Source organism: Sphaerodactylus townsendi, linkage group LG02, assembly GCF_021028975.2.
Source record: "Sphaerodactylus townsendi isolate TG3544 linkage group LG02, MPM_Stown_v2.3, whole genome shotgun sequence".
Classification (NCBI taxonomy): domain Eukaryota; kingdom Metazoa; phylum Chordata; class Lepidosauria; order Squamata; family Sphaerodactylidae; genus Sphaerodactylus; species Sphaerodactylus townsendi.
In genome coordinates, this window is record NC_059426.1 from 119,004,596 (window position 1) to 119,025,869 (window position 21,274).

General features: G+C 42.5%; 1 protein-coding gene across 10 annotated transcripts in view; it reads left to right on the forward strand.

Annotated features, from left to right (window-relative positions):
- Positions 1–21,274, forward strand: part of RAD51B (RAD51 paralog B) — a 401,339-nt gene that overhangs the window by 313,021 nt on the left and 67,044 nt on the right. For 2 of the 10 annotated variants that reach the window (XR_007243567.1, XM_048485434.1), the window contains one exon: positions 8,711–8,797. The exons of 7 other annotated variants lie outside the window; for them this stretch is intronic. Coding sequence is in view for 2 of the 3 variants with exons in the window: in XM_048485434.1 (XP_048341391.1) it covers positions 8,711–8,781 (71 nt within the window). In the remaining variant the exon portion in view is untranslated. Of the gene's footprint in view, positions 1–8,710; positions 8,798–9,612; positions 9,632–21,274 lie in introns of those variants that run through there. One more of the 10 variants, XM_048485435.1, reaches the window with a different exon arrangement.

Sequence of the window (21,274 nt, forward strand, 5' to 3'; positions counted from 1 at the left end):
ATGACCAATCAGTCATATAGACCAACCAGGCCCCTCTAAAAGTAATATTACCTCACAGAGCATCACTTCCCTGTTCACAGTAACTAAAGTGGCTCCAACTGTTGGATAGGCTGCTCAGATTCCTTGAAAATCTAGCCTGAAAATAAAAGCACCCCACTTTTCCCTTATAATTTTACCAATTCTTATCTTTAAACACCATCCTTACATGCAGAACTGTTGTTTACACTTTGTATATGCATCTAATAAACTCCACCCAGAATTTTAGTTTGTTTCTCTACAGGCTGCAGTTAGTATCATGTTCCACTTCTAGGAATCAATCACATCTCTGGAGCCAGTGCAACACTAATGGACTCAGTGCCTTGTGGTTGTGGGTTCTGCAGTGCTTTGGGATAAGCATTCAGATTTTTTGTCCTTTAGATCGAGTACTCTTTACATTGTCCTTACCACATGCCAAAGGTTGCTGTGTTCCTGAGTCCTATGCTCCTTCCAGAAAAATCTGTTCTGTTTTCCACATTTTTATTGTATCTGTTTGTTTCTGGATCCTGAACAATTTGAAAGAAGAGTGAATGCAGAAGACCGGAGATCTCTGATTTATTGCTGGTACACAAGAAGTATACTTTTTAAAAAGGGGAGATAAAGATAGAGGGAGAGTCTGGGGAGCAGAAAAGCAGCCAGGGGAGATTACATTCGGTGTTAGTTGGCGTGTCCAACATATTTTATGGTTTTAATAACAGCTACATTATTTCCCATTACGTGCAGCAAGCCTATGTTTGTTCTGTACCAAAGCTTCTGCACATCACAGTTCCATTTGTTTTATGCCTGTTAAGGCTGCTAAATAATTCAGTTTTTTTCATAGGGTTGCAAATGAGGGAGGAGGGAAAAAATTAGTTCAAAATAGTGAATTAAACCCCATTATAAACCAGGGTATGTCTAAGTTACACATGTTTTACAACTATCTTTGCTGTTAGGTTTGCTGTTAGAATTGTCTTTACCATGTTGCATTCATCACCAGTAATTACTCCTTGATTAATGTTCAGGTGCTCCTGCAATATCCATCAGCAGTTACTGATACAGCTAATTTTGCAGTAAAGAGAAGCATGAAGTACTTCTGTTGCTACTTTCTGCCTGGGTAGAGAATGAGCACAAATCAAAAGCTACTTTTTAATGTGATCCTACATGACTCTGCTGTGTGTGGGAATGTCATACACACGTGGTGGGCCACTTTTGCATGTCTTTCCAACCTGATCAGCAGGATGACAATTGGATAGGATAGACTACATGGCCAGCCCCAAGTGTGTGGTTGCCAGATTTAGATACACCTCAATCATGTGGCACAGGGAAGCAGTTTCCACCCAGCAGCAGGTATGTATTTGGGTGCCTACTACAGAGTGACTTATGCACATAACCACATTGTAAGAACTGAATAGGACGAAGACAAACATTTGTCAAGTCCAGCTTCCTGTTTGTTAGTGACCAATCAGGTGCTTCCTGGAAGCCCACAAATTAGGAATGGTGTCAACAGTTTCCCCTTGCTATTGAACCTCAAGTGACTGGTGTTCAGAGATATGTTTCCTCCAAGCATTGGATTTATTTTGGTTATCCCACCATTGCTATACTCTGTCCCACCAAAAGATATAAGTAGAACTATGAATTCATCCACTGCCACCCCCTCCCTCTCCAACCCTTCCCCCAACCCTCCCTCTACCACAACACCAAGCCGGGCCCAGAGGGGCAGCGATGGCCAAACTGGGCCCAGTACCAGCCCTCCCAAGCCCCCTCCAACACTTCACCCGTCCCAAACAACAAGAGAATATTGGTGTTGGTACTGCAGAAGCACAGTACTTTCTCTCTTCTGCCAAAGCATTATTGACTGCACTTAGATCTTTTGGTGGGAAAGGTTATCGTACAGGATAGAACTCCCTTTTTTCCCTTGCTAACACCAGTTTGGTGATGATATTGCAATTTTAAGACATGGAGAACTGTGAGGTTCTCTTGCACGTACTCAAATACCCCAGAGGCCAAGTCTGCGAGTTCCTCAAAAAGGTCAGTTTTATATAGAAAAGCAAATAGTTGGACTAATCAACTTCTCTCCCCCACCCCCAAGCTTTTGGCATGTGGCCATTATGTACAACCTACAGTTTGACTAAAGTTGACTAAGTTTCCTCTTGCTTGCTACTGCGTATTCACTCAGCTGTATAACTGAAAAGAAGTTTATACCAGTCATCATGTTTCCGATTTTGAACTTGTCCTCAAAGGCAAATCTATTGTAGTGAATTCGTTAAGAATCTAGTGCAGAAAGGCTATAGCTGGTGAATACAGATATTTTGTATTGCTGAACATAAAATCTGATATCTATTTTTAATTCTCATTATAGTTCTGTGACTTTGGAATGTTTAATCCTTCACCAGTTATGGTCACCAGGCCTGGGCAAATTGGCGAAGAAAGGGGGGTCCTATTACCATAGAGTTTTCAGCAATTCCTAGAGAAGTCTGACAATTCCTGGAGAAGTCTGACAGATTTTCCTGGAGGGGATGTTACAGTGAGCTTGCAGAGGGCTTTCCTTGCATTTCTCTGTTTACACATGAGGAGGCAGCCCAGTGCCTGTTGCACAGCTGCTTGCTGAAGTCTCAACCAGCATCTCCTTTTGCTGCTTCTCTCAACTCAGCCCATCAACAGTCTTAAAGGCACAGATCTTACTGGTATTCTCTTCTGCTGCCTTCTCTCTCTCTCTCTCTCTCTCTCTCTCTCTCTCTCTCTCTGCTGCAAGAGAGAGGCATGTTTTGAAAATAGAAGCTTGTCTGAAAGGAAGTTTTAAAAATGCCCTCCAGATCATCAGGGAGGGCAGAAGCAGGGGAGGTGGGGTGGGGTGGGGTGGGGTGGAACCAAAAAAAGACTCTGCTTGATATTGATTGACACAAGCATTTAGAGAAGTGGGAAGGAGTTGACAACAGGGAGGAAGGTGAGGGGGAAGCATGCAAAGCAGTGCAAGGGAGTAGGGAGGAGACTAGGGATGCTGACTGTGGGCAAAAGGAAAAGGTCCAAGGCAAACCTGTGCTCACTGGCAAATCTGCCCGCTCTCGCTGCAAAGCAAAATTAAATTTGTGCTAGCAGTGGTCTCGCTTGTCACGGGGAGAGTAGAAAGCGAAAGCGGGGCTTGAGGAAATACATCTGTACAAGAAATCTTGCAGCAGTGCACATTTGCTCCCATTGCACAGCAGATGCCTTGTTTGTAATCAGTTGGCAATGGCCTGCAGAGGTTAGGAAATCTCCTGCCCTAATGAGCTAACACTCACCCTACCACCAATCCCATACCATACTTATGCTCATGCTATCAGGATAATGGCAGAGTTTGCTGTTCCCCTCAGAGGCTAATAATAGGGTATTCTGGTCTCTTGCAAGAACTGGATGACAGCAGTACTAAGATTTTTATAGGCTTGGATCCTGAGTTAGATCAGGAGGCAGACTAGAAGCATTTGGCAAGAGTTTCAGCAGTCTGGTTTAAGTCTAGTTGTAAAGATAATTGTTCTGCAAGATCTCAGATTACATAAGTTTTTACAGAATTGAGGACAAAAAAATAAAACAAAACAGGTATACTGTTGCACTGTAGCTTGCCATGTGATTGTCTCATAGCTTTGACCTGTCGTTAGAATCTATGATGTGGCAGCTGATAAGCACAAACAATTTAGCCATTGATTCCCATGAACTTTTATGAATGCTAAAAGTGGCCCCAGCAGACCTGTCTATGCTTTAATGATGGATCAATAACGTGAAATTCTTTTTGCTCTTACCAAATTGACAGGTTGAATGTGTACCCAGGAACTCAAAAGGTGTTCTAATGAGCTTCTCACAAATATGTTGACCATTGGAAGTGTTAAAAATACTCCTGGAATTTTCTTTATTAAACATCAGGGGAGATTTCTCAGAAAGGGTAATTTGTAAACCATAAATGAGAGTTAATTGGGACTGAACCCCTAGAAGGTTTCTGCTGTACATTGGAAGGTGTGTAGTATATGGCAAATGTAACAGTCAACTCCCTGCTGACATATTTAAAATGCTGGCAGCCCTTATGTTAACCATCCAATGAGAAATGTGAAAAATTAGTGATTTCCAAGAGTGAGCATATTGGAGTGTGTGGATGTAACTGTATGTAACCCAGACTATTTATTCTGTGAAAATAGCAACCCTGTCATGCTCCAAACCAGCCTGAAGGGAAACATCTGGAATTAAAGTCTGATTGTGGCAGCAAAACCTCCAAAAAGATTAAAGGCAAATGTGAGGTTTTATACACTTTCAGGTAGAACATATTATTCTGTCTTTTATTTAGTATCTCAAAAATCCCTAAGCCCTTTACCAGATGTATGCTGTTGGATTAATTTGCTGTTGTGAAAATGCAACCACTTTTAAAATAAAATGCAGTTGTTCTCCATCAGCTACAATGTTTTACTATTGTTTGTTTTTTAAAAAAACAACAGAAAGAATAACAAACTGAAACCATGGGGAAACTCGTTGGTAACTGCTATGTGATGGTCCTTGCTTTTAGAATTGAGCCTCACTTCAGGTCCTTAAATCCATTTCTCTATATACCCTCTTGTCAATCCCACCATGGAGCAGTTGGACACTTTAGTGCTTTGTATTTCTATAGTGGCTTCTGTCCAAGTGTTCTATAAACATGCACAAGTTTCACCTCCCAGCAACGGTTGCTATTAAGTGGTGCATAAAGCATGCATTCTGTGCTAATTTAAAAATAGAGACAGTCCAGCTTTATTCATTGTATTAGCATCCACGGAATATACAGACTAGAGAGAATATATCACTTTCGACTTCCTTCATTATGATGTTATACAAAGACCAAGTTTTTCCATTATTTCTGTTTATTCTTCAAAGCCTACCTTGGATTAAATCCATTGCACCGTTCACGTTCTTCTTCTGTAGTCAGCATATTGTGTTAGACAGCTAGGCCTAAATAACTAAGTCCAATGTAAAAGTCCAGTGAACCTACAAAGCAATATGGAACATTTATACTATTTCAAGTATGACTTGTCCTTGATTTCAAATCTGAACCATTCTACTTAACCAGGTAGATTCTTAACCATTTGCAAAATTGCTTTCCAATAAGTTATATTGTTAGCAAAATAATTAAGTATGAGAACCGGATAAAAATCTTGAATAAATTGGTGTAGGTCCCAAAGAGGAAGAAAAACAGGATATGAATTTTAAAAATGAAAGAAGTACACAGTGCTGAGAAGTTCTTAGTTTCCTTGATGAAGTTATTTTTTTTCCAGGAATTCCAGAGTTAACTGTTCAGAATATGATTCACATGCTTCTCTCTCCCCTTAGGAAAGAGCAGGATCTGGTAGACATATGTTTTCAGCAAAGCAGGGGAGATATGACGTGAGTAAGGAGTCTGGAAGGAATAGTTGGAGGATTTTTTTTGTAGCCTTGAATCTTTGTAAGATTTACTGCCTTTGCTTATTGCATCAAGCATTTTTTCCTGGAAAACTGCTAGCTTTTACTATTTTTTTTTAGATCTCAAGCGGTAAACAAGAATTTTGAAGGAGGAAGGAAGCCAAGAGAAAGTTTGGCCTATTAGTCACACAGCTGCATTTTCTCTCACAAAGGACCCCTAAGTCCATATAGCCTATTCATTTCTGTTTCATTTTATTCTATTGGAATCTGCTAATGTGTTAGCACTGAAGGATGGAATAAAAGGAACATGCATAGCCCTTTTCAGATAACTTAATATTCTTTAATCTTCCTGGTACAGCGCTGTTTCAGTATGGGCAAATTCATTTTGTAAGGACCACTTCCTCCATTACCTTTAAGCAGACTGGGAGAGTCCTCCTATCTAACTCCTTATTACGTAGCCAGCTTAAACTGCACATTCACACTTGACGAAAATGCAAAAAGTTCAAGATTCCTGAAGGATCTGACCATGCTTTTCTTAGAGGCAGATGCTGCATTAAGCCTCCTGGTGTCAAATTTTAGAAAGATTTTGGTAGAGAGCACATTCATTTCATGTAACATAGCAGAAGCCCTTGTATTTTTAATATTTTGCAAGATTGATTTTCATCCTGGTTAGCATCAGAGTGTTGATGGTGCTGATTTTCTTAAGACTGCTGGATAAGAAAAATTCTGGGCCCTTTGCTGGGAATGATAAGCCTAGCCAGTGTTCAAGCTGAAAGCTGTCCTTTTCTACATTCTTCAGCTGTCAGAGTCCTTCTCAAGTATGATTGAGTCCAGAGCCTCAAAGCACCAATATGTCAGAACACTCACAATACCACTAACCAGATAGCCACAATTAATTTTTTTATTCAATCCGTTTATGCTCCACCTTTCTCCCCAGTGGGAACCCAAACTGGCTTATACAATTCTCTTCCATTTTATCCTCTTCCTTTTATCCTCATTTCTTTTATCACAACAACCCTGTGAGATAGATAAGGCTGACAGAATGCAACTAATCCAACAAGCTTCCGTGGCATGAGTGGGGATTCAAACCTAGGTCTTTCAGATACTAGTCTGACACTTTTTACTGCTGCTACACCATACTGTCTGTCATACTCAGAAGGAGCATGAACTTTTCCTTCAACAATGACAGAGGTCCAGTTAATATCTACAAACAGATTGGCCCAGAGGTGGGATTCAGCTGGTTCACACAGGTTCAGTAGAACCAGTAGCTAACCGGCTAAAATCCCACCACTCCAGGCCGGCTGCGCAGCATGGCCGGCCGGGGTAGCCCATGGGCACTCTAGCAGGCGTCCCCTGACTGCTGTGTCGCCAGCCCAGAGGTGCACTTCCCAATCTGCAGTTGCTGGCTCAGAGGCCCGATCTTTGGGCCGGTGGTGTGGCCTTTTGGAGAGGTCTGCTGGACCTGCAGTCCACTCTGGCAGGCCGCACCACTGACCCAGCCAGCCTCCAACGGCCGCAGCCCAGCTGGAGCCCACCCAGGCCTCCCAGCCCGAGGTGAAAGAATCCCAGCCTGCAGCAGCCACCTTCCCTCACCTCCCCCTGCCCAACATCAGAAAGGGGGAAGCCAGGTAAGTGGGCAATAAGCGGGCATGCGACGAGGGGAGGGGTGAACTGGTGGTTGAAGTTTTAGAATCTCACCACTGGATTGGCCCTTTATCTTACTAGGAGGTTTCCCAGTATCTCCTGCTCCAGAGGGTCCGCAGGAGGCCAGGGCTATGACCTACATTACAAAGCAAAGGGCAAGCTTGGGCCTATCAACATTATCTACGTCAAACTGAGCAACCTCCACTGAAGAATTGGCTTAGTTCAGACCAAGCTGGCTGTGTGGATGCCTGTGCCCGCTACTACTGACTGGGTCTGAGATTAGTCCACTCTGCTCCTGATAGTTCACCTTTGCCTTGAGGACCACCTGAGGAAACGACTGGGTTTGTGGTAAAATGACAATAACGCATTGTAGTCCTTAGCACGTCAGTCAATTGACATAATGGTCATAAGCTAAATTCTCTGCATCACAGCACTAGTCAGCGAGTATTTTTATGCAGTTGCCTAACGGTTTACTAGCTTCGTACTGTTTTAACCATGTCTAAATGAAAAGGTTAATCCTTACCTCCTAAGTTAGTAGCATCATTTACTGTAACTTTGAACTGGCTTGGACCCAGTAGTCATGAGAGCATGAGTAGTGTTCTATTGTAGGTATTGCTGAACTTCATACATAGGGTTGCCAGACAGTGGCTGACTCCCAGCAGGAAATGCGGGGGTACCATCATACCCATGGTTTGATGTCATTTCCAGGGCAAATCCAGAAGTGGTTGCATCCCCATTCCACACGAGCCAATAAACACAGGTTAAGGACAGTAAAAAAACCCCATTTTGAGGGGGAACTTTGCACAGATTTCTCCCCAAAAGCAAGTTTGCCCCATGTAATTTCTCTCAAACCAGGGTGGGTTTTTTTTAGAATTGCACTATTCACGAGCATTTTGAAAAATCCCAGTGGTTGCAGCCACTTGCTGCGCAAGTGGCGCTTTGTTCGGCTGCACTTCCCTCTTTCTTTTTAATTTCCCTGCTTACATCTTTGTAGCCACACAGGTGCAAATGATCATACCATGGTATTGTGAGACATCAGCATGGCTGTGGGGGTTCATTTGTGCATGCCTGCGTAGTTACACATTGGTGGGAGGCAAATAAAAAAAATTAGGCTCGCCTCCATGCAAAGACACAACAGCAACTCGCATTGTTTCCGTGGGCTCCAGTCGCTGCCTGCATGGATGCATGTGAATGAGAAAACAGGAAAGCGGGTTACTTTATCCCGACTGCAACCTGCTAAACATTTGCTGTGCAGAAAGGCCCTTAGAGTTCCAGGACATTACTTTTTGCTGTCAGTGCGACTATGATTTTTTTAAATCGCATTTTCCCCCTGCCAGCTTATAGCATGGAGTGGGTCAGGAGCTTGAACCAGGGGATCTGCTGCTTGGGAGCAGGAAAATGAAACCGTGTCCATGTGCCAAGGTGCACCATATAAGCATTTTTTGTATAATTAGGCTGCTGATCTTTGAATGAAGAGAGGGTTCATCATCTAATTTAGTACAAATGCTTGAACCTTGTAGAAGAAATAGATCCCTCTTTCTAGCCATTATCACAGCCTTTTTTCCTTTTCTTTTAAAACAAGTTGTGCTCATCACCGAAAAAAATCTTATTAATTTGGCATTCCAGTATCTTTAGCAGACTATGTTATCTTTTTTTCAAGATTCATCTGGCAAACTGCAACAAATTTGGTTGGTGTATATAAATCCAACAGATTCTGTGAGGAACAGTTGAAGTGATTCCAAGAGCGGTAAGAGAAATGTTGAACAATCTGGGGAGGGGTGTGTGTGCCTTAATCATTCTGTTTTTGGTAGACTTTTGTAAAGTAAGGGCCACATAGATCAACAACCGAGGAATCAGAGATGACAAACCCAACATTACTGTTTACTCATAAGCCAAGTGGTGAGGCCACCTATAAAGAATTATTATGGATCCATTTTGGGATGCATTTTAGTCACAGGCTTTTTACCCCTTGCTGCAGCGTCCAACAGGGCGACAATAGAAATAAAATACCCTGCTTGGGTGGCTATGTAAATAACAAGTGAATCACTGCAGTTCATTTTGTATAATAACAAGGCTCTGGGAGCTTCATGAGTAGGGATGTTTACTTTTGTATGTAAATTAGTGGTAATACCCTGTGATTTCCTTAATTTGTGCACATTCTGGAAGTCTGATATGTAATAGCTCCCAACCACAGTTTACAAGCAGATGCAAATTACAGCTTTTGAGGAGGAGTAAAATTCTGTAACTGTAAGCCAGGTTTCTACCAAATGACATTGAGATACTTTAGGAGGTTATTTACATGCATTGAATAATGTGATTTAAGTTTTCTGAGGCAGGTGTATATTGAATTAAAAAGATTACTTTCTTGCCCCAAGAGCTAAACCCTGTGTCTAAACTGTATTTTATGACTGCAAGCTTTGGGGCTGTGATTTAATTTTGCTTCTGTGCTTCAGTTAGCTATCCTTGCGCAACTCATAAAAAATTTATTCATGTTTTGTTGAATTGCTTTTATATACTCATTTTAAAATCTGATTTACTGTTTTGAATATTCACATCTTTCAGACCATGAACTAGTGAAAAGACCGCATATAAAGGTATTCAGTAAATAATGATGCATTAACAAAATAATGCACCAACAAAACTGGAATCCGAAGACTTCTTCAGACATATCTGTGCACAGCAGAATTTTTGATGCCACCCTCTTCCTTCCCATTATGCCATATCACAATCTACTTTTAGAAGTCATTTCAAGTTTGACATTTGGCATGGTGGACTGCTGTTTAGAAACCACAAGCCAGAAATCTCACTGGCTATGCCAGCCAGATTAAATTTTGTACCAGGAACAACTGTTAGACCAGGCATGTTATTGTTTTCCTGATTCCCAGAATCAGCCAGAATCAGATTCCACGAATCTCATCCAGGAAGCAGAATATGGATCTGCCCTTCATGCCACACACTTGTTAAATCTTTCTTCTCATGTTGATTGACAGTTTTGAGAATGCATAGTGTGGTCCATTATTCCTGACTCAGTTGTTTTGCTTTTTGATTTCTCTGGGAAAACATATTTGGGGAGTTTTGCTATTTCCTTATGAAAAGACTACCATCTTTATTCCTGTATTGTGTCTGCATGGCAAATTACCTTTGTTTCTGTTTGACCTGATGTTGAATTGCTGGTTTACCACTTCCGTATTTATGGCCTCATGTGGTCTCTTTGTCCACAAGAGTAGTACTATTTTGGGAAACTCCATCTGTCCTTAGGTTGTTGCAGGTATCTCATCTCGTGGTTTAGTTTCTCCCTATCCTTCCTTTCCCTCCATCACAGTCATTAAATAAATAAACAAACAAACAAATAAATAATCATATGTTGCCCTTTGTGAAAACACCTGCTTTAATATTTTCTGCATTTCCTCCATAAGTTTTAGTAAGAAAATTATTAAAATGGAACCCTTTACCTTTTCAAACAAGAGATGAGAATATTGGTCAGAATTCACAGACCACACAAATTTTTGAATTGTAACAAAGTGGGAGAATTTTGCCTGCTCCACATTAACATACCACTGCTGTGGCAAACTTCTTCTACTGTCTTATCAGCAAATATACTGGCAATTAAGTGAACATTGTTCAAGAGAAGACAGATGTATTAAACTTTACAGAGCATTTTAGAGTGCTATGCTTGCAAAGGCTCAAGCTATTTGTTTCTGTTAATCAAAACTCTCTTTCAGTCAGACTCACCATGACTAAATTTGAGAATTCCTACAACTGAATAGTCCTATGTGATAAGGGATTGCTTCAGACTCTCAGCAATACAATTTTCTAGGCCTGATTTCCTGTACAGTTCTTATTGCAAAGCTCCATGCAACTTAACATAAATCATCAAATTTATAATGCCATGGTAAATTTCTTTTTCTGGGATGCCTACATACCTTTGTGTGTTAAGTGCCGTCAAGTGGCTTCTGACTCATGGCCAGCCTATGAATCAGTGTCCACCAGTGGCATGGTGCCAACGGGGCTGGGTGGGGCGCAACGTGGAGGGGGCGTGTCCAGGGCAAGGCAGGACATTCCGGGGCAGGGTGGGGGTGGACGGCACTGCAACAGGGGTTCGGGACGCGCGCGCACTCTGGGTGCAGTTCCCCCTTGCTCCGCCTCTGGTGTCCACCAAAACACCCTATCATTGGCCATTCATGCACTTGTAGACTTCTTCACACTAAGCATACATCCCCTTCATGTTGGATTCTCAGTTATGCACATGTTTTGCAGTCATGTGCTCTCTTTGGCAGTCATGTGCTCTCAGATTAGAGAATCTTCAGCTTCTAAAAGCTCTGAAAGTGCAACTTTTCCTTTCCCTTCACAGGGAGAGTGCAAGGAATCAGCATGCACTTGCTTCCTTTGGATTTTCCTGTTCCTCCCTGCCTTCCCCACCCACACAACAACAGTTTCTCCCACTGTTCCAGTCACCACCTCTGAAAGATTGAAAGGGATGTTTGTTTGTTTTATTTACATGCTGATGGTCTATCATTGGAGTGACAGATCATGAAACTGGCATAAAACTTACATGAACTAGCAAATTAACGCTAGACCACAAGCAGCACCAGAAAAACCTCCCCAAACAGAGGTTAAATGGAGAGAACAAGGAAGCAGCAGATGGGCCAAATGGTGTATTGGCTCTGCTAGGACCCCTTTTTTAGCAAGAAAATCCTGGGAGTAAACAAAAAAAAATATTGGAAAAGCCCACTATGAAGGAAACAGCCATGGGATAAGTAGCGCTTGCATAAAGGGCCATTAACAGTCTTGCTCTGCTCTGGCAGAGGTCCATGGCTTTCTTGCTTGAGTCTGTACACCTCATGTTGGGTCTTCTTCTTTTCCTGCTGCTTTCAAAGTTTCTAGCATTATTGCTTTTCCCAGTGACTTCTGTCTTCTCATAATGTTACCAAAATATGATAGCCTCAGTTCAGTAATTTTAGCTTCTAGGAACAGTTCAGGCTTGATTTGATCTAGAACCCACTTATTTGCCTTTTTGGTGGTTCATGGTATTACCTAGAAATGTATTGTCAGAGGCTTTCACAATCAGAATCAACTGGCTGTTGTGGGTTTTCCAGGCTGTGTGGCTGTGGTCTAGTAGTTTTAGTTCCTAATTTGCAACAGAGAGAAACATGAATTACTGGGGTCGATTATGCACAAGGTGCTTGCTTCGCGGTAAAGGCATGGTGGAGCCGCAGCAAGATTTCTTGTACAGGTGTATTTCACTGTGGCCCTGCTTTCACTTTCCACATGTACATATTTCCTCTAACCCCACCTTTACTTTCTAATTTCCCGCAGCAAGCGAGAGCACTTGTAGCATGAATTCTATTTTGCTTCTCAGCCAGTGCGACAGGGTTGGCAGTGGGCACAGTTTTGCCCCGTCGAGCTGCTTTGCACGCTTCCTGCTTCTCACAGTCATGGGGCTTCCCAGCCTGCTTTTCTCAGGGGGTGGCTCTGTTCAATCATAGAAAAACAAATGGAGCTGCTTTCTCTTTTGGCTCAAATCGCTCCCTGAATGAGTAAACGGCACACATGCAAATGGAAAAAAAGGAAAACGGGTTTATTTATAATGACTGCAACTTGATATAAATATTCTATGCAAAATCCACCCATGTTGGACTCTGCAGTGTCTGAGGCCTTGCAGTCTGTTCTCCCACCCTGAGTTGCAATAGGGTTCCTTCCACACCTCTTATCTTGTTGTCCCAGTCTTTCCCTTACTTCACATCTGAGCCAGGATACATATATGAGATTCAATTAACAATGCATTCATCTTTATCTGGACTGCAGGAACCACTGCTCAAGACAACTGTCTATGTATCCCTTCTTCCTGTAATAGATTAATAGTGTGGCAGAACTGAAAAATACCTCTCTTAATTTCCACCTCTAGCTATAAGAATACTGTGTCAGAATTTTTCGTCCCACTGCCATATTTAAGGCATCTCTGGTTCTAGATGGGGGTTTATACTCCCTCGGGAAAGAACAGGCCTATAAGTTGAAGGTGTTCCTGCCTCCTGCAGGATAATCAAGTAGCAGCTATAGCTAAGAAGGGCTTTTAACATTTTTGACTGTTTTAACCATCTGCACCTGTCCCTGGACAAAAAAGATCTGGCCACTGAGGTGCGTGCCCTGCTCACATCTAGATTAAATTAGTACAATGCGAGCTACATGGGGCATCCCTTGAAAAGTGTTCAGAAACTTCAGTTGGTACAGAATGCTGCAGCCAGGATGTTGACTGGAGTGAATCACAAAGGCCAGCTCACTCCAGTATTAGCTCATCAACAATGGCTCCCAATTTGTTCCTGGGCCCAATTCAATGTGTTGGTGTTGATCTTTAAAGTCCTATATTTTTGGGACTAGAGTTTGGGACCAGCATACTTTAAGGGTCACCTATTCCCATACAAACCTACTTAAACCTACAGCCATCTTTCATAGCCCTGCTTCAGGTGTACCCATATTCTGCGGATAGACATATGGCAATCCAAGAGACCCTTCATGGTTGTGGCACCAAAATTATGGAATTCCTTCCTGAGGAATATTTTATCACTGCCATCTGCCAATACAATTTTCTTTCATCAGCCGTTCTCTCAGTGATCCCTCTTTGCTGCCCTATATCTTAAGTGCTATCTCTGCCTTTTACATTTATATTTTTGTTCTAGTTTTAACTGATTTTACAGTCTTTTTTAATGCTCAGTTTTAATTGTTAGCTGCCTTGATGGCCCTGATTGATCAGAAAGGTGGGGATATACATTTTATAGATGACTAGCAGGCCCGGCCACGTGTTGCTGTGGCAATTGTCCTTCTCATCACACTCCGCAACCCACACAGATGTCCATACAGGTCCAATGATCCCCATCATAGCCTTTTGGGGTGGTCAAATTGAATCCCTCTTTCCCTTTTCAATGCACATCATTATATGGTGCTGTCTTGTTTTTTTAGTATAAGGTAACTGTTTCCATTCCACAACAGAACTGTCCAGAGCGCAAATCCCACTGTCCATGAGGCTGGTTGGCATGCACAATCCTGGCTTGGGTAAGGCAGAACTGGGGCAAGGAGGCTATCCCAGTCAGGCAGCAGAGGCAGGGTGGTGAGGCGCTCAGATCGAGGCCAGCTCCCTGGGTTCTTAAAAGGCCAGTTGCAAAAGAAGCGGAGCCGGTAGTGTTGGTTCACCCCCACCCCATGGATTTTCTTAGAAGAAAAAGGCAAACTCCAGCTTGCTTTTAGTAAAAGAGAGCTGTGGCGAATATGGGTGAGGAAGTGGGTAAGTGGCGGTTGGATGTGAGGGAGGTCAGAGTGAGGTGTGTGAGGATGAGCTGGATGTGTATTGTGTGGTAGCAGTAGGTGAGGCACAGAGAGTGAAAATTGCCTGCGTGTGAGGGGGGGAACCCCACCCAACATCTCACACGGCAAAGTGTGTATGTGTTTCACTTCCACTTGTATTACCTAACAGTATTACCTATTTACTGTTTTCACTGCTCATCTCTGACCATCTGAGCAAACATTCTAAGCCCTCATACCAACCCCTCAGGCCACAGACATGCTGCACGAACATTCTAAGGGTGACAGTTAAACACAGCCAGCTTCATGGACTGGTGCACCAGGAAAAAGACGTTTTACCTCAGGTATGGACTTTCGGTGATTTGAAGGTCTGATTACCTGCCTGCAACAGGGAGGGACGTCCTGTGAAAATTTGGGGGCGATCCATCTGTCAGCTTCTGAGGGAGACCATCAGGGACAAACACATGTTTAGATTTTTATATATATAGATAATAATAGTAATGACCTAACAAATTAGGTTAGCCATGAAACGAGAAGCCAGTCTCCTATCTATCCTTTCCACCTGCCCCCACGACAAATGTAATTTTCATTCTGTTATTTTCCTTTCTTTTAAACACAAACCACAGCTCCCCAGTCACAGAAAAAAACTGCAGTAAAAATGAAAAGGTAGAACACTACTTTTGAGTCTTAATAAAATACAGGTGTTTTACTGTAGGACTTTTTCCCCCCAAAGCCTCATACTGCTGTAAGCATGTATAAACAAGAGCAAAGTGCTGTGGAAAAATGTGCTATTGAATAATGAGAAAGTTTGAAAAAGCATCAGTGGGCTGTGCTAGAGGTTTATAAGGAATGCAGCAGTCCCTGGCTCAGATTTACCTTAAAGTTCACAGAGAGAAAAGTGTGCATAAATCTTACATGAACTGTTCCCCTGACAACACAAATTTAGCCTCCAGTGAATTATATGGGAGATTAACTCTTGACATTCCTCTCGCTGCATTCATGCCCTCTCTTTCTCTTTTGTTTGATTCTCCCCACGTCTCATTTTTTAAAAAAACAGATTATTTTTCCATCCCCTGCATGTGGCAAAACAAAAGGGAAACACACACATACTTAGACCTGTGGCTATCTGCACAATATTATCTTATTTTGTTTCACAGAAGCCTTGAATTTCCAATTCTGCCATACTCATCAAGAGTTTAAAATATTTTAATCCCTTTTATCCTTCTTTCAGCCAAATCTGAATGAAATTGTGAGTCCATTACACCAAATATCCTCTAGGGTTGCTGCTATAATGTGTTTGCCTAGTTATTGAGTGGCTGGCCCTTGTATCAGACTATATAGTGCCCCTGGATTCCCCCCAGGAAAGATCAAGGCTTCCAGAGAGAGCAGTGAGGCAAACAAGCACTGCCATTCCAGTACTATTTTAGGCCTCTTAAGGACCTACGAAAGGTGAAACAGGACTAGACTTTCTCATCTTCTAGTATATTCCATACAGGTTGAGTCTCAATACTGTGACCCTTACTGCATTTTATGATAATTTTCTGCCCACTGGAGTTCCCCTAATCCAGGCTCTACAGCCCATTAATTCTCCAGGTCCTTTTTGGATTGAAGGAAAGTGACAGGATACACTTCTGAGATTCACCATGTGACTTTGTGAAAATAGAACTCCTGCCTCCAAGGTTCAGCCTGTTCGTTGTCTTCCTGGGGTTACACTAAGGCTCTCTTCTTTAGGGTTTGGTGCTAGATATCATGTCATTGGGAGTCTTTTGGCCATCAGACTTTTCTGAATTGTCCCTAGCAGTTAAGTCTAAACACACTGTGACCCTGTAAATTGTCCTCATCTGGTTTGTGGGACTGGGATCAAAGAGGCACATTCCAGTTCCCTGCAGGAAGGAGATAGTTTTGAGGATGCCTATAATATCACATGGAGAGGTTGCTTGTCTCACTTAGTCCCTTGCAATTTGGAACCGCTGTTACCTTTATTGTGCAACAAATAACAGTTCATGTTTCAACTGTAAGAAAATTAACATGGTACACAATATCAGGTACCATCCAAAACTTGTGGGGAGTGATAAATTCATTGACAGTGCCCCCCTTTGATCTAGAATAGGGTGGAGGCCCCATATGTCTTTGGCATCATAAAGTGCTGGGAGTGGTAAACTGTCAAATTCTGTAGCATAGCCAAGTCAGATTATGGTGAGAACCCTCTCATGCAACCACATACTGGGGAAGGTGGAGGCACTGTGCATGTCAGAAGTCACTTTAAATTTGAGAATCCCTTTTTGGAAGCTGATAAATGCTTCAGTTGAGAGGTTGACTGGGACAATCATCCAGGATGATCATCTGGATTTCTGGGAGGACCACTGACTAGAAATGCAGTCAGAGATGTACCAGAGAGGCTTTCCAATGCCTCTGAAATTATTGCACCAGCATCTGGAGGGTTGTGGTCTGGCTGAGGATTAAGACTTCCTCTCCTTGTCAGTGGGAGCAGAGTGTGATGCAGAGTGTGATGCTCGTGTGTCTTTCCCAGAGCCGCTGTGAGAATAAGGAACTGGTGAAGGGATGTGTAGAGAGAACAGTATATTCCTCACTTTGCAATCTATAGAGATTCTCCATCTAGCAAGAAGCGGGGTGTAATGGATCTAGCAGCTGGCAGAGACAAAAGTGCCAGAATGTAAGGTGTTAAACCCTCACAGGGGGCAATTGTGAGTGATGGGCTGAAAGTGGGTGGAGTTAGAGCTTCAGAAAGGACTTGGAGCTTCAGAAAGGATTTGAGATGAGTTCAGCTCTGAGTTACAGAGATAGCAGACATGTTTTAGTGACTGGGAGAGACCTGTGGATTTGTCAGGAAGAGAGGGCTGGGAGAGAGAGAATCCCTATCTCTGACTTGAAAAATAATTTACTTCTAGGTTGAGAAGAATTCCTAGCCCAGGTTTTTGGAACAGACCTAATCAGTCTTCTTGACAGAGTGGGTAAAATTGAGGGAACTGACAGGATTGTGATAGCGAGGGACCAATTCTCTTATCATAAATAAAATCACGCTGGGTGAGGTAGAAAGATTTCCCATCCCTAATTCAATAGTATGCTGAGAGGTAATCATAAAATCTGAAAGAAGAAGAATGAAGGGAAGTAGATAGTTCCCAGATGGCATTGGGTATATGTCCCAATAACTATGATGGGAGTCCAGTACTAGGAGCCAATAGGCAAAGCTCTGGATAGTGTATCTCAGTAATAAGTCATATCCTAAACTGTCATGGTTGATATTGGTGAGTGTTGAATGGACCCACGGGCTTCTTCAGCGAGTCTTTCAGTTGGCTCCAGGGATTCCAGGAGAGCATGGCAATTTCTCCTGGATTGTCTGGAGAAAAATGCTTGGGTTCAACACAGTTTTGGTGCAGATCAAGTTGACCCTGAGGAGCACCCTTTACTGGATCTAAGATAGGGATTGCAGGCTGAATTACTGGTGGAGGCAGAAATAATGTGAATGAATGTTTCAGCTTTTTCCTCTTTTTCTTCAGGGTATGGAGATTTGCTCCTTCATTTTCACAAACTATTCAGTAGAGAGCTGTGGGTCAGTATGGCACCTGAGGTTTATGATGAAGACATCAATACAGATGTGATTGTTGATATTGGTGTCAATGGTACTATTGTCAATGCCGAATAGGCCAATGTTGATACAGTGATTGACTCTGATTTCTGTAATGAGCTGTGTTTAGTTATCTTGGACTTATATGCAGAGAAGCACTTAGGGTTGATTTCACCAATGACAAGAGTTTGCCTTATAAAGCCTAGGCAGTGCTTAGAGGTGCCAGTGTTATAGTCCTTCCCCAAGACAGAGGAGACAGTGACACCCCCTTACATGGACTGGTACCGTTATCCCACTCCAGATGGTGTGAAGTCAGTATGATGACTTATCTTGGAGGAGAAACTCTATCTCCTTCTGTGGGGCTTTGTTGGCTGGCCTGTTCCCACTCTTGTGAGAAATGCTGCCCAAAGGGATTGCCTGTTTCAGGAGCTTAATTAATAGAGACTAATATGGGGCAGGATGGAACTCATGGCAGTAGTCAACTTTACTGTGCTTTTACACCATTTTTTAAGGATGACTGTGGTTAATTTTTTTAAATTACAGGAATAACCACTAAGTTGATAATTGTAACCCTTCCCTGTATACCCTGCCTTATGAAATATTGGATTTCATATTGTTTCTCATGCTATGTGCTGCAAAATACCAGTTTCCTTGTTTGTATGGGTGGATAGCAGAGTGTCCAAGCTGAAAGCAAGCCTAAGGCAAAACAATTTGTGTGCAAATCTATGAGTTACTCCAGGCAACTATCTGGATGTCTCATAACAAGGACATGCATCTTTGATTATCTCACCCTACCAGAGTGCACCGTTAGCATAATGGAGTCTGTAGAACTCCTGAACACCGCACCTCGCTAAGCTGTTTCTTTGGAAGTCCCTGATACTGTACCTTTGAGAAAACATTTCTCAAACAATACAATCTCCCTAACAACAAGATCCCGTCCTAAATCACTCAAGCCTCAGCTAAATTTAAATACTTAAGGCAGAGACTTTAGGAACTACCTCTGCATAAAGCCTTTCAGAGCTACTGATGTAATCTTGGACCAATTGGACCCATTGTCCCGGGAAGTAGATCAATAGATAGAGCTGCTAATTAGCTCAGCCCTGCAACCAGCATAGAGGCAAGAAACGAAACCTAATGCAAAGGGTCTCTTTTCCCACCAAACTAGCGATCCACCCTATAAAAGTCCTGCATACCTTAAGCTCATTGCTCATTGCTAACCTGAACCTCCCTTGGTCTTGTTGGTGTGAGACACGAATTCGTCCTTCGCCGGGATTCAGATGCTGGTCATTTGAATCCTTGCCTTCTATAAGATCTTCTTCAGCTGAATTTAGGTAACGTATGATCCCCGCTTCCCCAACTCCCTGCGCTATCATCCAACCTTTCTGCTCCTCCCTGTTTATATACTAGGAACTGTGTGTATGTGCCTTGACTTCTTGCTGTATGATTGCTTGCAAACCAAAACTTATATAAAATATTTAAACTACAATTTGGTCTTTTGTGAATTCTCTGCAGATACTTTTCAAGCCGTTTCTGATATACATAGTCTAAAAAGATCCCCTCCCAGCCGAGTAATTCCCCATTGCTCTATAAAAATATAGTTCATAACTGTTAAGCTGGGTAACATAATACTAATGAACAATGTTTTTTTCCTGTAATTTTGGATTACTTGTTCCCCAACTCTTGTTATTTTTTTTGTTTTTCTCTTAATATCCCACCCTCCCCGGCCAAGACTGGGCTCAAGGCAACTCATGTACATGTTTAAAACAGTCAAATCAATCCATGTTAATAAATTAGTAAATGAAAACATGCCAATATACAATTAATACACTAATGGCAGTTTAAACATCTCACTTACATCTTACTCCCACTCCCACACCAGTTCTAAATCTTATGGGTGAGAGAAGAGATGGTGCAAACTCAGAGACCAAGATGTTGCACTTTCAGACCACCATGGACCAACTGCCTCTCAAGGCTCAACTAAGCATGATGGCTAGAAATCTGTGAAGGACCTCCTGATGTTTTTCAAGCTGCAAATGGAAATCATGGACTGAGATTAAGATTGGGACTGCACCATTGGCACTGTCCCAAACATCTCCCGAGGCAGAAATTTGCTGTGCAGGATTCCCTGCAAGGTTAATAATCCTGGGCTGGTTATGATTGAGAGAATTAAAGCAACAGTGGAATCACACATACCACTGTGGTCCTGATCCATGTTTGGGCCTCTACAGTTGCTATTTTCAGTTTAAAACATAGTTTCCTAACTATAGTCGATTCAAAAAAGAAAGTAGATACGCACCAGTTTGGTTTGCTTTGGGACCTTTTGAGTGCGGCTTCATGGTCCCCACTGCAGCTTCTGCCCCCTTGGTCCCATAAATGCAGCAGCCACACAGGACTCCCCACTGTCAGTGGATCAAACACGCGATCCACTCAGGGGCTGTCCTGATTGGCTGCTGCGTTGTGCTGGGGCGGGAATTTTTTTTATTTTCAAAAGGACGGATCCACATCTCCGCGAGCATGTGCAGAACGACCCTATGCAGGAACAGATCCATGTCTCTGTGAGCATGCGTGGGAATGTTTTTAAGTGAATGCAAGGTAGACACAAACACACTCCCCCACCCCCCTCCCCACAACCACAAAAGGGTTAAAATTTTCAGAATTGGGGATTTATGCCTGAAATCATGATTGTGGCGCAAAACGGAATTGATTTTCTCCATCATTTCTCCAAAATAAAATAAAAACTTCCTCATCCCTGGGAGGGCTCAAACAAACAACCTTCTGTACACCAAGGTGTAGATCCAACCAGGGTTCGAAATGACGCGCGCTGAGGGGTGGGAGGAGTGACAGAATCTGGGTGAAAGCGTTGCCGCTGCTGGTGTAGTGGAGAGTGCTGCAGGACCCCGGGATATTTGCCGTGAGGAGCGCGCATCTAATAGTGAGTGGAGAATCAACCTATAAGGGAAGGTTACATGGAGGTAAAATAAGAAATTCTTTCTTTCCTGTTACACTTCTACATTACTGTATGTTTGGTTACAACTTGCTACCTATCTGCTGTCTCACATGATGTCGTCTACCTCGTGTCTCCTCTCTGGTGTTGTGTCTGCTCAAACAAAGAAACAAAGTTAACTTTATAACTTCAGATGTACGTGTTCACTAACATGTAAGCAATGGCTATCTGACTGATCAATAGCTAATCAATAGATCAAGTCATAAACAGTGACTTCAGCAACTTGTTTACATACAAACAGTTAACCCTTTTATAACTGAGCTGTACCAACATCTGTACTAGAGCAGGGGATTTCTAAAAATATATTGTCTCAAGCAAACACTATTTCCTAAGCATTCTAC